Below are 17064 nucleotides of genomic sequence, written 5' to 3'. Positions count from 1 at the left end.
AATAATAATAGAGTGTGCTGACCATAAGTCTTGATAACCCCCATTGAAGCCATCAGTTGGTAGATGGTTCATAGAGGATGTCTTTCCTCCAATCAGATCGTTCCACAGGGATGAAGTATTCAGAGCTCCGAAGCATTCCACAAAGTATAGCGCATACTTAGAGTACATAGAGTAAGCCTAAACTACGTACACGCACATACGTACTACTTATGTCAGTAGGAGAACAGTCTGGTTTCTCTGCATCTGTGTCGACGTCCAGCCTACTGACGTAAGGGTGAAGTTTCCCACAGAAATTGGATGCATATGAGTTTATTGTATTTCCGTATTGTTGCAAAAGTCATGATCAAAAAACATGTAAACTGATTCTAGTCTGGTTTCTGGACTCAGAGGCGGTACTTTCTCAGCAGGTCGGCCTGCCACATGTATTTCCTCTCAGGAAACCGCTCTGGGATCTTGATCTTCCGGAAATCTTGAATGCATTTATCCAGCTCCTCCTCAACAGTAAGCTTCTCCTTCACTGGCCTCTTCTTGCAGCTGCTGGTGTCACGAGAGCTTGCTGTGAGTGTGCGCAGCAAGTCACTCTTGCGCCGCTGCTCGGAATGCTGGAGCATGGCTATGGGGCCCTTTTTCAATGGCCTGTCCAAGGTTTGGACATTGGTGTGGGGGTGTGATTGCCTACTAACAGGACCACAGATGACTGTCCCTTGGGGAGAACTGGCTTCAGACTGACTCTCCGAGCTGGAAGTGGAAAGCTCATTGAAGGAGGTGCCACTCTCACCTTCACCGTCGCCCTTGTGGTTCTTGCAGCAGCAGTCACATGGAGGGGAGGACCAACGTGATTGGCCCCCTGGAAAGAGACAAAAATGAAAAAGAGGCTAATGTTAGTCATTCCAGAGCTTTTTTTCCCCTCACCATTCAGTCTTTGTGAGTTCATCAACATGAATAGAAAAACAAGACACTGACACAAAGAGAGCCACAAATTAGTCAGACATAAGAACAAAGACGAAGTAAAAAGCACTGAAGACAGACAAAGAAGTATAGCAGGGAATGCCAAATGGCAATCACCTAGAACAAAGTCACATGACGTGAGGTATGACTGGCTTGCTTCCAATTCCATCAGAAGTAAGCTGGCTGCATGTGGGACAATGCTGTATTGTTGAGCAGATTCACACTGACACTAAAAAGAAGCAGAAGAGCTTTGAAAGCAAATGATGAAGGTCTAGAGTTACCTGCTTCAGATGTACTTCAGGTTAAATACTGACAGTAGAGGCATTTATACTTAGTAAAAGATGAGCCACCATAGCGCAAAGGGGTATAATTATATTTTCTATAATAGAGACATTTTAGCAACTGGTACAGGGAAACATCGTAAAAAACTCAATTCTGTCTATTTAAAGATGAATAGAGGTGGAGCTGTGGAAACATTGTTTGTGCAGCTTGACATCCAAAGCCTGCTGTCTCGTTCTCCAGCCAACCTATTAATCTCGAACTGTGGTTGTAAAGCTGGAGTATAAATCGCAGCACCACACAATCATGGTCAAATCAAACTGACCATGAGAGAGGCCAAGAGACTTGTAAGTGGCCAACAGTGGCTCAGTGGTAGAGCAGATGTCTTGAAGACAGATCGCCCCAGCCATCGGTGGATCGAATCCCGCTCCTACCAGGATATCACCGGACTGTGAGCTGACAGTGGGAGGTGTCAGCTCACCTCCCAGCCACTGCCGAGGCACCCTTGAGCAAGGCGCCGTCCCCCCTACAAGCTGCTCAATTGGGGCGTGATCCGAAAGTCACTGCCCGTCACTCTGCCTCCCCATGTATAGTTTGATGTTGTGTGTACTAGCTGCATGCTTACAGGCCCCGTTGTGTGCTGTGTTTCAGGGGCCTGTAAAAAACTAACACAAAAATGTATACCTGAGTGACCATGCAATTTCCCCTTGGGGATTAATGAAGTATACTTCTTCTTCTTCAATCTATGTCAAAAAGTACATGAATACTCGCGAAAGAAAATTATTCTACTCCTATGGAGGTCAAGCAAAGCCTAGGTTAGGCATTCTTTCATCAGCTTTGAAGAGGTCACCATTTATACCATGGAGTCTGAGTTTCTTGGCCTACCAAATGATGAATTTTTAGGAATCCGTTCACAATCAATCATTTCAGTCATTTCAACACCAGTCTAAAATGTTTCAAAATCCTGTGGAATAATTAGAATGGAAAGTATCACAGAAGAATTTTAAATCTGAACAGATTACCTATCAGTTATATGATCAATACTTTGAGGACAACAGCTGTTTTCACTTGACCTTGAGAGTAGCACAGTATCTTAGAAATGATAAGGTTGGAACTGCAGCCCAGAAGCTGCAGTCTTGACCAATAACACGCCAACAGAAGCAGTCAGCAGGCATAATTGAAGGGAGTCAATGTGAGCATACAGTGGGCTGACTCAGAATCAGAACGGCACCACACCTCTTGCTCCAGGAAGTAACCATTTATTTTTCATGCTAACCTCCTGAATAATTGATATAAGTATCTGTTGCTGATGGACTCCTCTCTGTTAAGTGAGGAGAGAAATCAAAACCCATGAGAAAAAGGCACATGTGATGCCCCATCTCCAGTCTTGTGAAGTCATTCAGTCAAGGCTTCCTCACTATCAAGTTCGGGCCTATTCCTGTTTCTTTACAGGGGCTTTTGCATTTTGATTCAAACGAGATCCTACAATAATATAAATAACAGCGCTTTAAATAAATGCCCTCTTGCTTTGACTTTCCTTTAGTCTTCCTCAGTAGTGTTTTTGGCTCTTTTGTAAAGAAACATCACTATGGAAATCACTTCATCTCACTGAGATTTGTTCCATCAGTATCACTTATAAACTCTTAGGTAATAAATACGCATTTATTAGTATAAAGGAAAGAAATATGGCTTTGGCAATGGTGCCTTGTTAACATAAACTATAGGTAGAGTAGCATTCAGTTCAGCAGTAAAAATACATGACTACACAAACACACACATTCACGCACACACAAACACACACACACACACACACACACACACACACACACACACACACGCAGTGAGAGAGAAATGCCATTCATATCAGATCACTTTAGATCACTAATTGCCTCAAGCATTTACAAATTTAATATTCACACACATACTTTTAGGCACAAATATACTTGTTTAAGGGGAAGATATGCATGACACTACAGTTGTAGCATTAATTTAGAGGTATTAATTAGAACCGTCCCAGCCTCAGGTAAAAATAAGCATTTAATAGAGAACATAATATAGGCACACACACACACATCCTCCATCTCTTCTTTAGGGATGCATAATTTAATTTAAGTCATTGTGCAAATAGCTGGTCCTCTGAACAATTACAATCCAATTTGTAATTGGTTAGTTTAAAAATGGTTCTTCCATTATGCAACAGGTCTGTCAAAATACAATAAAGACTTGTAAAGCCACTGCGACAAATGTCACAGTCTTGTGTGTGGGTGTGTGTGTGCTGATCCTTCAATCCATACATGCATACATGTAACATTCTGTTTCAACACTTAGTGATTATATCCACCTCAAAGCTTTATAGTCTTGACAGTGACATTTCATTTACAGATATGTGATTGGATATAAGCCTCGTTAGTGCTAAACACACAGACATCTCATCTGATTCATCATTAGGTTCATTTGGATTTCCATCAAATGTCTACCTTTATTACAAATTGGCTGGCAAATAATTAAACAGGGATGCCATTTACACATTATTTAAAATCCAAGCACTGTTACCTGATACTTGTGAAATGCCATTAAGTGGTGTCTCTTACAGTCATACTGTAATTATCATTGAAGAGCAGTTTTATTGCTTTGAAGCACATCAAGGTATGTCAAGTGTGAAACAATTTTCCTGTGCTAATTGAAGGGAGAAGTAAGATTTGAATACGTAGACCTGCAGTTTATCATAGTCTTTATACTGGGTGATAATTGTTATAGTACCTTGCTGATTGAAGAGAAATTAAACCAATGTCAGTGCTATATTTATTAATGTGCTTTTTTTTTTTCAGTGATCATGACTGTAATGGTCCAATACATAGACAATAAAGTGTGTCCATGTGTGGATTTATATAGCTTTAATAACATCCAAGAGGGCTTTATTTATCTTTATTTATTTATTTATTTATTTATTTATTTATTTATTTATTTATCTTTATCTATCCAGCAAGGTTCTCATTTAAAAAAAAAAAGTTTTCTCTTGCTCCCCGCTTCCCCCGAAATGTGGCGCAGATAGAGGAAGTTGACTTGTGCACGAGCCAGCTGTAAATCTGGACTATACTGCAAGGCCTCTAGTCTCGTACGTACAGCCAATGGGCCACCAGGGGGCCCCATGAGAATTGGCTCTGTGGGTGTAATAAAATGGGCATAATCTGAGCCGATAGTACAAGGGGACATGCATGGTCAACAGGTTGCAATGGAACATCTCTGAGGTGGTGATACTGTTCTTATAGCTGTTTCACGGGATATGTGTGTTCTGACAGGCCAAGATTGTCTGCAGTGAATGCATTACTGATTACATGTCTATGTGTTGGTCGGTTAATAGGTGAAATTTCAAAGGATACAGATGCTCCATTTTATTGCACTATATCTTGTCTTACTGTGCGTAGCGAGACAGTCTCTGGATGAGTTCTGAGGTCCAACAACTGAACAGCTTGGGGAAAGGCAATGGATCTGTCAGCAACATCATCAAGGACTGCCTGTGTTGCTAGGGTCTTCTCCCCATTGTGGAGATACACATTGACAACTTTCAACATGACTTTATGGGAACAACTAGGTTTGTCCAAGTAAAGAAGCTCTGAGGGAGAAGATGTCAACATCACTGTGGCTGATTTTGTTACATTAACTTCATGGAGAAGAGTTAGGTGAATCTCCTTACAGATGTTACATAGCCTCTTTCATGTGCATTTATCCCATTGTGTGCATCCCCCACATTTACTGTATCTCACTTTTTCTATGATCCATTTCAAGATGTCATTTTTATGCAGAATGTGGTCTTTCCTTTCTATGATGTTCAACAGCCCTTTCCGCTAACTACTTAGCACTCATCTTTGACTGCAGCCAGGTTGAAAGGTCAAAGAGGGAGTACGTTTGGTTTGTTTGACTAGAAATAATGCCATGGTTAATGCAGTACTCAACAAATCCATCTCTGTACTGCAAGATAATTTTGCTAGGTAGTCTATCAACATGAGAGCCTCATTTTAATTCAGAACCATTAGGACCTTTAAAGGGACAGCAACATTCCCACCAAAGCATGGATGGAAAGGGAGAAATCATCTACGGCCTCTACATCATTCATGCGGATAATGGAGGAATTCAATATTGTTCCAATTTCACTCTGAACAAGGAGCCTTGGCTGACAATATTTCTCCTCAAGCGCTGCAAGAGCTGTAGAATATGGTTTGGTGTCATACATGCTGGATCTGGCAAGCTTGTTAGTACCTGGGTGCTGCAGATGGTACAAAAGAATCTCAAATTTATACTGTTCACTGAGATGTGGATGATTTCCAAGGAGGTTATCAAGAGCCATTTTCAACAGGGCAAACTCACTCTCTCAACCACTCTTGAACACAGGGAGTGAAGGTCTTGGAATCGCATATGCAGAGGCTATTAACAGATCCATACTATTGGGGGGTTGAATCGATAATTACAGTGATTGTGACTGTTGAGTGGGCTGTCTAGGACCAGCCATGGATACAGTGGGGTTAGGAGCTTGGACAGTAGCCACAGGTGAAGTAATATGGTGATCAAGAAGGGAAGCTTGTGATACAGCGGCACAGAGAGTAGATGACTGGGCAGGCATACTGGATTTGGAGAGCACTGCAGCTTCAGCAGTGGTTTCAGGGGGCAAATTGGGCATCTTGACTTGGGCTAAATTTAGCTCCATTGGTTGTTGTACAGGCAAAGTTTGGGGAGCTATAGGGAGGTTAGGTTGTGGTATTAGAGGCTGTAAAGTTGGGAGAACTTGACTGTCAGCATGTGTAAGTCTTGAAGGAGCAGGAGTAAATATTCTGGACTGGGGCAGATCATAAAAGGATGAGATGGCAATATTAGGTGAAGGAGAAAAGCAACTGTATCAAATTCAAATTCAGGTTTTGTTGAAGGAAACTAGACACAAGCTGGGCTGATTCAAGCTCTAATTCCTTCTGGTGAATACATCTATTAATTTTAACCTGTCTGACAATTCTCTCCCTTTCCTTGTGTGCTTTTTCCTGCCTTTGCAGAAAAGCTTGGCCTTCTCATCAATCAATCTGCATTATTCGTCCATTTCTTTTTCCTCCTGTTGTTGTCTTTTTAGCTCCTCCAGCTCACCTCTCTTCTTCTGTGCATGAAGTATGCTGACTTAGAGCTCACTTAAATACGTAGGGTGACTGCTACCAGAATGCCTGCTTGTGTGAGATGTAGAGAGACCAAAGGTTTTTTTTAGTATGAGTGCTATTACTATAAGAACTACGGGTATATGGTCTTTGCTGTGGCATAGAATCAGCGAGCATTGCTGGCTTTTTCGGTCGATGGGTTCGGGATGACTTTATAAGGATGACTTTATAAGGTACTGATGGCAAAAAGATTTGGTCCTCTTTTTGAGAGGTTGGTAGAAGGGGTTCAGGTGACAGGCCAGGCTCTGTTTGAGTGGGTATAGATGGTTTAGGCGACGTTTGAGACCATTGTGAGGTGGCTTCATTTTCTGCATAAGGCCAGGTTGAGTCTATTTCACCTTAGAGTCCATCAACACAATTAGGAGAAAGAGCTTAACGTTCAATGGGCTCAGGTTCAGGGGGTTCATCAGTAGGCCTTCTTTTGGCTGGTTGTTTGTTAGCCATTTTAGGACACTGCGTAGTGTGTGGCTCAGCTGTCTGGCTCAAAGGGCCAATTTTGTTGGGAAATAAGGTTATAGCTGGCAGCCGCACTGACAACAAGGAAGCAAAGGTTGCACTCAAGTCTTTTATTCTTTGACAATCTGCAGTCAAAACTTTTATCAAGATGATGAGTGCCAGTGATGTACGCTAATGGTTAATGAAATATCAAAAGACACACAGCATACATCACTGGCTTCCGGCACCATGTGTTTGGTGACAAGAGGAAGTCTAGCCTATTCTTGTCTATATTTATAGGGGAGGCAATAACAAACAGGAAGAACTTCCACCACCTTGTGGAGCGGAGGAGGAATGTAGTCCATGGTGTTTAGTAATTTCTAACACACTGTTTTCAACAATTTGTCTCATTAAAAAATATGAGTCAAACTCAGACTGGCAGTTAGCTCTGGGGCTTACACATTGACACTGATAGAGGCGCAATAATTAAAGGTCAAGGTTTCAGCGTGTAAAGGCTGAAGCCGCTAATTATCCTAATGAGGCATCTTGTCACTGGGATGCCTAAACAATAACTTAGGTTATCACTATTTGAACATTTACTCACTCAAACTTTTATTTTTCTACACCAGCTGACATTTAACGGATGACAAATATTTATACATCATATTTGTACATTTAATGATATTGAAGCATCCAAAACAGAGGAAACTAGTATTCTCAGTCAGGTGCAGTGTCATTCAATGAACATTACATTACATTGTTTGGCTTCTGTACTATTCAGATTGCTCTGGACCAAATGTGGAAATATGAGACTTCATGCAGATCCAGACCTAGCCCTAGTGAAACAGAAACAGGTAGTCTTGGACCTAAAAAAAATGAACTGTTGTTTGGTTTGCTGCTATGTGAAACCGTTTCTTTGGAGATAATTTCTGACCAACTACAGGAAGTTACAGTAGAACACCATCACCACCAACAGTTGTATTTAATAGTGATATACCTGTAATGTTTTGTTGTTGCACATTCGGGGTCATTTACGCCATTTAGATCGTGACGACAGGACACAGGTGTTTCATGAAGAGTTCATTGGTGCATTTGAAAATTTGCAATGCAAAATCACAACTAACTTGGTGTGGACTTTCAGGTGTAAAAGCCATCAAAGTGTCATCTATTCAAACTGCAGTATACATAGCAGCATACGAAACAACATGGGAGTCCATATAATATCTTGTATTGCTGACTTAAACATTCATCAGCTGTAGGGAGGCTGACAACTGGCTTAGTAGGGAACTATTTTAAACCCATAATTTAAGTACAAAACAGGACAGTCAGAGACTGCAACATCCCGCGACAACCTGGAATTCAACATTTTACCCTGACCTACACATTTTTATGCCTCTGGCTTCCTGAAAATGTTGCTTTTGTTTTGTGATCATATGTCATCAGGTTTCAGAGATGTAAACGTGAAAAGGTATACAGTGCGCTGTCGTTAATGTCTTCCAGGAACCACATGCAATTGACAAATTCCGCGATAGAGCGACAAACTATTTATCTTATTATTACGGTACTTTAAACGTTTATGAACCCTCCCCATACTGATATTAAACCACCTTTGATCTGATTCACCTTTTCCCATACTCCTAACGACTGTTTAAAGCACTTTTGTGTCTCAAGGAAGTCTGAGACTCACGGAACATATGCATTTCCGGATGCTGTCAGCCAATAGAAGGCGCGTACAGTATCATGACTGCCTTCTAAAATCTGCGACGAGTGCAAAAGTTGAAATTTGACCTTGACCTAGTTTTCTCAAGGTCAAGGTCATCATCTCATTTTCATTTCCTTTGCCTCCCAATGTGCTTTTTCTTTCACAAACACTGACAATTACAATAATGACAATTACAACCAAAACAAAAATGTTAAAGACAAATTGCTGTTCAGTTCCTTGGATAAAATAATCAGTCTTAACAATTTATTTAGACTCAAAGTCAAATTAACCTCATTTATTCAGAGGATGTTCACTGATTGGATAACTGAATTTAATGTCCTTAGTCAGTTTTCCACAGTTGCAGTTTCTGACTTGTCTGACGTGCTGCCCAGTACAGCTATATGCTGATCTGCTGCCAAATGACTAGCACTGCTGGAACAGATGGGGTTGAGTACTTGACTCATGGACAAGCTCAGGGGTACCTCAGTGGAGGTAATGACAGAGGTGCAAGTGCTACTTCTTTGTCTTCCAACCTAGATTTATTCTGCTTGTCCAGAGTTTCAAACTGACAACATGGAACAAACTTGCTTCTCTAACCTTCGGAGCCATCACTGACAATGGTAACCAGATATCAATAATGTCTTATTAATGTTGAAGTGTAATTCTTTTTCCTTCAACTTTCTTATGTTTGTTCCTATTAAGGCATATTGTCTTCATGTAAGTTAGACATACAGTGCAGCATGTGGTCCTATATGTGACTTCTAAAACTGCCATGTAAGAGTGCTTGCCTTCAGTGCTGAGCCCATACATATGTAAGAATGTGTGCACATGCATATGTACAGTATATGCACAGGCATGTGGCATGTCAGATACTGCACGATGTGCCACATGCCTTTATATAAATTGTACATGTTTAATAGACCAACAGACAGAGAGAGAGAGAGAGAGAGAGAGAGAGAGAGAGAGAGAGAGAGAGAGAGAGAGAGAGAGCGTATGTGTGCGTGTGTTTTTGCCTGTGGTCATCTCTCTGTGTGCAAGTGACATTGGCCTTGAATCTATCATCTGTATGCCGTTGGGCAGAGGAAGGGAGGCTGATGTCAGGTGGGGTTCCCATTCATGTCATCAGAGGTGTCAGACTGGCGGTCGTGCCTCCGGCGAGCATCAGTCACCACACACGCCCTCACTTGTGTGCGTCTGTGTGCTGATTTATACTGTATGGGCCACAGCTGATTCATGTGATCTTAGGTTATTTGTCTTCCCTGGAAGTAGGCAGGAGGTCTGTCTGAAGTCCAACGAGTGTCACATACAATTACGTCCACAAACACACATATGTCCACACATACTTACAAACAATGCTTTCTGACAGGTGCTCGAGGCTCTGATGTGTTGATTTCAGCAGAGGCCTCCAACTGGTGTTACCTCTGGCTGGTAAAAAGCTGGCTGACTCACAATGAAATACAATACGGACACACATACACACTGAACACAGTTGATATATATATTTATATATCCCCACCTATATATTTGAATAAGCTCACTGGAAAAGTCTCACGTTGTTACGCTATCACCAACTCCACCCACTACCTGTCAGTCAAGCGCCCACTAATCACAGTACCCAACCAATAACGGTGCATCTGCCAGAAGGAATCATGTGAACAATATGGCATAAGGCATCTACTATGTTAGGAGGAGAAATAACTTTACATGAACTTCCCAGTTAACATAATTTTAGAGCGTTATAACTGTTTCAACAATTTTCAGAAAGTCCAAACAGCAGGAACAACACAAAAAAGGCAACAATTTCTGAGTGAAACTAGCCGGCTAGCACGAAGAGTCTGTCCAGATATGGTTTCCGTTTGGAATGGAACAATCGATGTAGTATCCAAAATGCTCCTCGGGCATCTGACAAAAACAGTCTTTAAATAACTACATACAGTTCTGTTCATGTAGTCGGCTAACAGAACTATCACTTCTCTAAAATTTCTTTTCCACTTACTCTTTTGACAGGTGCCTTTTTCTTTAACATTTCCCTCCTTTCCAATCTCATGATTAGTTAGCTTTCTTTCTCCAGTTAGCCTGCTAACATTCATCTACAGCTTTGCAATGCCCGCCCAACACAAAGTTGTTACGTCACCACGTTGATTTTAGACTATGTTGAGTGCGCTTGTTTTATAATACCATTAAATTTGTTTTCAGCAGCACGGGGGCGCAGTGGTTAGCGCAACACGGCGGACCCGGGTTCGAGTCCTGCTCTGTGCAGAGTTCGCATGCTCTCCCCGTGTCTGTGTGGGTTCTCTCTGGGTTCTCCGGCTTCCTCCCACCTCCAAAAGCATGCACTTCAGGTTGACTGACAATTCCAAATTGCCCGTAGGAATGAGTGTGTGTGTGCATGGTTGTATGTCTTTGTGTGTGGCTCCGCGGTGCACTGGCGTCGTGCCCGGAGTGTCCCCCGCCTCACGCCCTATGCCGCCGAGATAGGCTCCGGCTCCGGATATAGTGGTGGTAATCTGAAGATGACTGATACACACACACACACACACACACACACACACACACACACACACACACACACACACACACACACACACACACATATATATATATATATAAACTATATATACAGTATATATATATATAAAAACTTATTAGCTTTGATTGATTACCATGCTCCTCTTATAAAATAAATGACTTATGGAAGTTATGCTATTGCTACAGTTCTGAGGAAAGTGACATTATTAAATGCTGTTCCTCCCTTGAGCATCCGACTGAAGTGTATCACCATGGAGAATCAATTGGAGAAGAGGGAAAATAAGATGCTGGCTTTACTCTCTTTGATTTTTCAAGGCATATGAGTCTATTTTCCGGTTCAGGGCAGACATCACACCAACAAAATTTATTTCATTTTAGTTCAAATGCTCTGCAAAAAAACAACACTTTTTTTAGTTTCATAAAGTTATTTTCCTTTTAATTTTTTTTTTTTTTTTACAGAGCAGCTCCCAGCTCGAAGGCATAGAGATCAGAAGATGTTACATGTTACAAAAATGTGACAATGTATTTCCTGAGAGCAGGTCAAAAGAATAGCATAGGCAAATTTGCCCAAGGACACCTCAGCCTGCCAGATTCTGACCAAGTCAGCCTGCTTTACATCTCAGCTGTCTGGCTTTTATTGATAAAACTGAACCAGGCCATGTAGTTCTGTACAAAGAATTCAGCAGTCAAAGAGAAACTTAGCAGATTGAGAATGCAAGAGACATACAGTACATCCCTACATGGATTGTTAAGGTTAAAACATAATTTTAAAGGCTGGTATAAAAGATGGACACAATGCAATTCATATTTATCCTGACATCTCTGTTTTCTTCTCCCTACTATTTATTGATGCAGTTTTAGTCCCTCACAAGCCAGGGTGGAAGAAAGTGTTTGACTACTCAGCTTCTTTGACCAAATATTTTTTAATATCATCTTTTTTTTTTCAGGTCCATAATCCTCAGTGAGTCGGTTTCCCCGCTCAGACTTGTTGCTTTTGGTGTGCTTGCTAAATGAAAATGTTTGCCTTGCCCACGAGCATGTATTAAATTTTCCAGAGCGACAATATGTTATGGCAGAAGTTTTCATTTCTGCCAGCATGTTTCCCTCTTTCTGTCTGTATGTACTGTATGTATGTATGTATGTCTAAATGTTATAGGAATCACTGTATATTACAGAAGCATTACAATTAAAGTTGAGTGTGTATCCCTAAGAAAATATATATATAAAATAAAAGTAGTTATATTTTGTGGAAAACAGACTACAGAAGAAATTACAGATTACAGGCTGAGAGATAAAGGTAATGTTGAAGGTGACCGACTAATACATGTCCAATGGTGCCCTATCCTGACACACACACACACACACACACACACACACACATGCATGCACACAAACCAGTGATGGCACGTACACATATCACTTATGTATATCGTTCATCATACTACTAGCTTGAAGTAATGAATATGCACACTGCATATTACTTCTGAGAAAGTACGACAGTGTCCGATGGTGAATTGTCTGGAATGGCAACAAGAAGCAGCTGGCTGTAATCCCTAACAATTGCAAGAGCTTTATCACTGCTCGACAGAGCACACACCAGCCCTGTCTTTGGCTGCCTGTCACACACATTCACTCGTTATCCATCTGTCAGACACAAACACACAAGGTTGGAAAGGCTATTTACAAAAGGTAAATGTTTTATAGATAATTTATTGGTTCTTCAAGACTATAGTAATCCTGACACAAAGCCAACTCTGTCATTTACATTTGTATCAAGAAGAGTCAGAAAATCTAAGGTCATTCCACTATTATTATCATCTGAGATACGATTGCCCATTCAGATTCTCAACAACTCCACTTTGTCTCCTCCAACTCTCATATAACTCATCTTCTCCTTAATAACAGAGAACCTTCACCAGCTTGTGTGTTTTTCTGTCTCTAGTTTCAGGCTCATTTCTCAGCCCATTCTGTCTTCCCTTGTCATTTGTTCTCTTTCTCTGAATATCTTACCATCCTTTCTATCTCTACACTCAATAGGAGCAATAATTATGAGCATTGCCATTGCCCTCCCCCTAGACCCATGAAGCAGGAAAAACCAATAGATCCATGGGGTAAGACTTCAGTGCTATACAGCATGAAACCATCTCAACTTATAAAACATTCATACCTCATCCTGTGCTTCGTGGTCCATGCTATCAGTTACAACTGCTTGGTAGCAGAAAGGACCTTCTGTTGCCAACATGCACTACGGACTGATTCTGAAGGTGGTATTGAAAAGAATGCTAGAAATAGTTTTTCTTTCATTTCTCACATTAATCTTTCTTCAGATGGTTTCATCCACAAAACAGACATTGCCTGCTGATGTTTTTATTTGTTTTCATTCTCAAGAGGCCAAAGACTCTGTCACACAGGAAAATACCAGAAGGCTGTCTGTTTCTGAGCTGTGATGATAATGCTGTATTCAGCTAATTAAGTCACATAACTTGTCTGCTGTTACGTAACTGAGAGCCTAGATACACGAGTGACTGCATGACTGAATGGTTTGTAGCTACAAGAGGGTGAAATAAGGCATATAAATGGATTAAAAGGGGTGGTTCCCATCTAATAATGGATGCTGAATAAATGTATACAATGGCTTGATGCTTTGATTCATTCAAGCAATGCAACTTGCAGTTATGTTGTATATGTTGTGTCTATATTACGTCCTGTTTTACGTTAGATATAGCCATGCAGGAGTTCATGAAAACGTGTTGTCCATTCTGTAGCCTGGATGTCTGCATGTGCATGACTGAGGTGACTGGGAGGAGTGGCACAATGTTCAGGGCAATCTAGATTGACATCTGGGATATCAGAGATAGAGAAAATACTGTGTTCAAAGAGCAAACTTCAGAGATGCTTATCAACCTTCTAGATTCACATAAAATCAATGCAGATGTCGAAAATAGATGGATGGAGTGAAGAAAGGATTGACTTAAAAGCAGAGGACTCAAAAGATTAAGAAAGACTGTTGTTGGCTCTCAAAGGCATACAGACCGAAAGGTGTCTGATCAATACAACCTTATCATGGTGTTAAATCCTTCCAGGTCCTGGCAGGACTTTCTGTACTTGGCCTCTATTTCTTTTTCTATCGCTCTCTCTTGTTTATGCAATCTGTTTCACTCTTTTTAGGAGGGCGACCACATGCTCTGGGATTACATTCTTTATTCGGTGGAAAAGCTGACAGGGAAACATGTGATGAGTCCTGAAAAATTTGGTCTGAGGCCAGCAAAAATAATTTTCAATTTAGGAATTCAAGTAGTATTTTACCAGAGCATCATATTGGTAATATGCATCTGTCTTTGTGCTTGCATCGTCTGCATGCAGGTGGCTGTGAAACATCTCATCTAATCTCCATGAACTCTAAAAACAAAGCCATATGTGAACTTGATAACTACATTTCTCTCCACACTTCACTCCAGGCATTTTTTCAAAGTTGTGGCTCAGTCTGGAGCATCTGTAAATGGTCCATCATAGTTTTTCTATTTTACCTGGAGTATTCCCATTAGGGAGGATTTAAAGAAAACACCAGAGGACAGGATGTACAAGAAAAGCCATGGTCAGTGAAGCAAAAGGAAAAAACAGTTTCCTGAGGGAATGTGACATTCTTTAACGTAACCTACTATAAGTCCCTACTTGCTCGTGCTCTCTTGTTTTCTGTTTCTGCAGCCCTCAGACAGCACATTCTGCAGATTCAATCTTTTTCATATTCTTATTTATTGCCCACCGTTTTTCTCTCTGCTTCCCTGTCAGTCATCCAGGCTGTTTGCGCATTTGTATTTTGTTAAGGCCAGAAACATAATTTTTCCCTTTGTGTGGTTGCTCTCCTTCAAGTCTCCACTGACTCTCCTCTAGTGCTGTTTATGATGTCAGACAAGCAGAAGAGAAATGAAAAAAAAAAAAAAGATTGAACAGCTTGGGCAAACAAAATCATATCTAAGGGTGTAAGTCAACTACAAGCTTGCGTTTTTGTGCTGCCTCCCGAATAAGTCTAACAGGATCAAGGTTCTAAGTGCAAGTCTGTTAAATTTTATGTTGGTATTGATATTGACAAAGCTGGACAGTTCAAATGCTGGGTGCCCTTGAAGAAAACAACTTTGAAATGGAGCTGTAATGGGGGTTGTTTAAAGAACTCCGAACTCCGTATAGTTTCCCAGAGGACTTATTAGGGATGATCTGTGATAGTAGATGGAGAAGTGGAGCACAGCCTCCAAATATGCGGACACCGAATCACACATGCTCTCACAAGGTACAAACATGTACTCTTTCTCTCTGTTACCTACGCACATTCATACATGCAGACCAAATGCAGGGGGCGAGAACAAGTCTTAGAGCTTGATGGAGTGCAAAAGAAATTGGCAGTAAACTGATGTGTCAGTTTTGTTTTGTGCACCAAACACCATGCAGATGTCATAAGTGACTCCACACACAAACAGAAAAGAAAAGAAAAAGTGATATTAACCAATATCCTTTACCTTTAGAAGCCAAAATGTCTCATTGAAATTCTAGTTTTCTTTATCAGAGTGTTACCTAGTCTGATTACCTAATTAATGGGATTAATTAGGTAATTTTGTGTGTTCATGAGTGTATATATGCATTCATGCATGTATGTCTTTGTGAATAGCCAATGTAACATCGGTGTGGATTTCATACAGTATCATTAAATCACTAATTTTTTCATGCAGCCAGCGAGTGTGAACGTCTCAGACTCAATGTGTGTGAGTGTATACTGGGAGCCAGATGCGCCCCAACACCCTACATTTATCTCTTCAACAGCTCGCTGCTGACGCACCATACGGTGTTCCTTGGTTTTACCTCATATACCCATCAAAAGTGGTGATTTATGTTTTTTTAATAGGCAGGCAACCATGCAAACACACATAGACAGGATGCAATAAAATAAATTAATTTCTTGCTGAAAGTACCCGCTTTTCTTTAGGAGATGGCGGGTCGGAAAATGAATGAATGAATGAATGAATGAATTTGGACGGCTGTCCCAATACTTTTGGCAAAATAATGCAGCTGTACAAAATCATATTTTAAATAGAAAAAAGAATGCTTCATAAATCCTAGAAATTGTAAAGAAAGTGGTTATCTATTTCACTGAAACGCAAATTTAAACAGTAGATTTAACATCTGAATTAAATGAACAGGGTTTTGGGGTGGGTTTTCAGGGCATTTGCTCCACAGGTGGGGAGCATTGAAACTAAAAGCTCTGTGAGCTTAATGGATTTCAATCTATTGAATAAATCTAAGCCAGGTGATCTGAGGAGTCTGGATGCTTCATAGCATAAAGTAATTTAGAGATAATTGGAGGGAAAAAATGTTAAATTACACCTGATAACACACTGAATGACAAAATGGTGATTAAAAAACCTGTGTAAATGTGCTTCACTTCCAGTAAGGATTCTGGGAGCAGCATTCAGAGCTGTAAGCTGCTGTTGCTGAGCCTTGCACTTGTATATCTCTTTAGATATACAAGTGCTTTTGTAACTGGTTGATGACATTTAGATCCATAACATAACCTTAATTAATAGATTGTAGAATCACTGACAGAAGGTCAGTCAGATTTGTTCAAGGCTAATACCAAATATTTCCCATTTTCTGTATTCCATTGTAAATCATTTTCACCTATTCACTCAGTTATTTGTTTTATCGAGCAATTTAAGAGACTTTAGCCATGAGGTGACACTCACATCGTTGTATATCATCTGTACAAGTATAATAGCCATTACATCCTCCTATGAATGCAACAAAAAACCGTATGTAATTGTGAGTCTGGTTGGGAATAAAGAAAGGAGACTATTGCTTATTAGATTCAATTTTGTACTGATGATCTGTAGTGAGAGCAGGGAACAGGTAGAGAAGAAGCTAGAGATTGAGGAATGAAAGTTAGCCGCAGTAAGGCAGAGTACTGTACATGTATGTGAATGAGAGGGACCC

General features: G+C 40.6%; 1 protein-coding gene across 1 annotated transcript in view; it reads right to left on the bottom strand.

Moving 5' to 3' along the window:
- Window positions 1-383: 383 nt before the first annotated feature.
- kctd16b (potassium channel tetramerization domain containing 16b) overlaps window positions 384-17064 on the bottom strand; it is an 83480-nt gene continuing 66799 nt past the window's right edge. The window contains 1 exon segment of the mRNA XM_068331836.1: window positions 384-847. Within this exon segment, the coding sequence (XP_068187937.1) occupies window positions 384-847 (464 nt within the window).

Source organism: Antennarius striatus, chromosome 13, assembly GCF_040054535.1.
Source record: "Antennarius striatus isolate MH-2024 chromosome 13, ASM4005453v1, whole genome shotgun sequence".
NCBI classification, from domain to species: Eukaryota; Metazoa; Chordata; class Actinopteri; order Lophiiformes; family Antennariidae; genus Antennarius; species Antennarius striatus.
The sequence above is the reverse complement of the archived record's forward strand: the minus strand, read 5'-3'. Positions and strand labels throughout refer to the sequence as shown.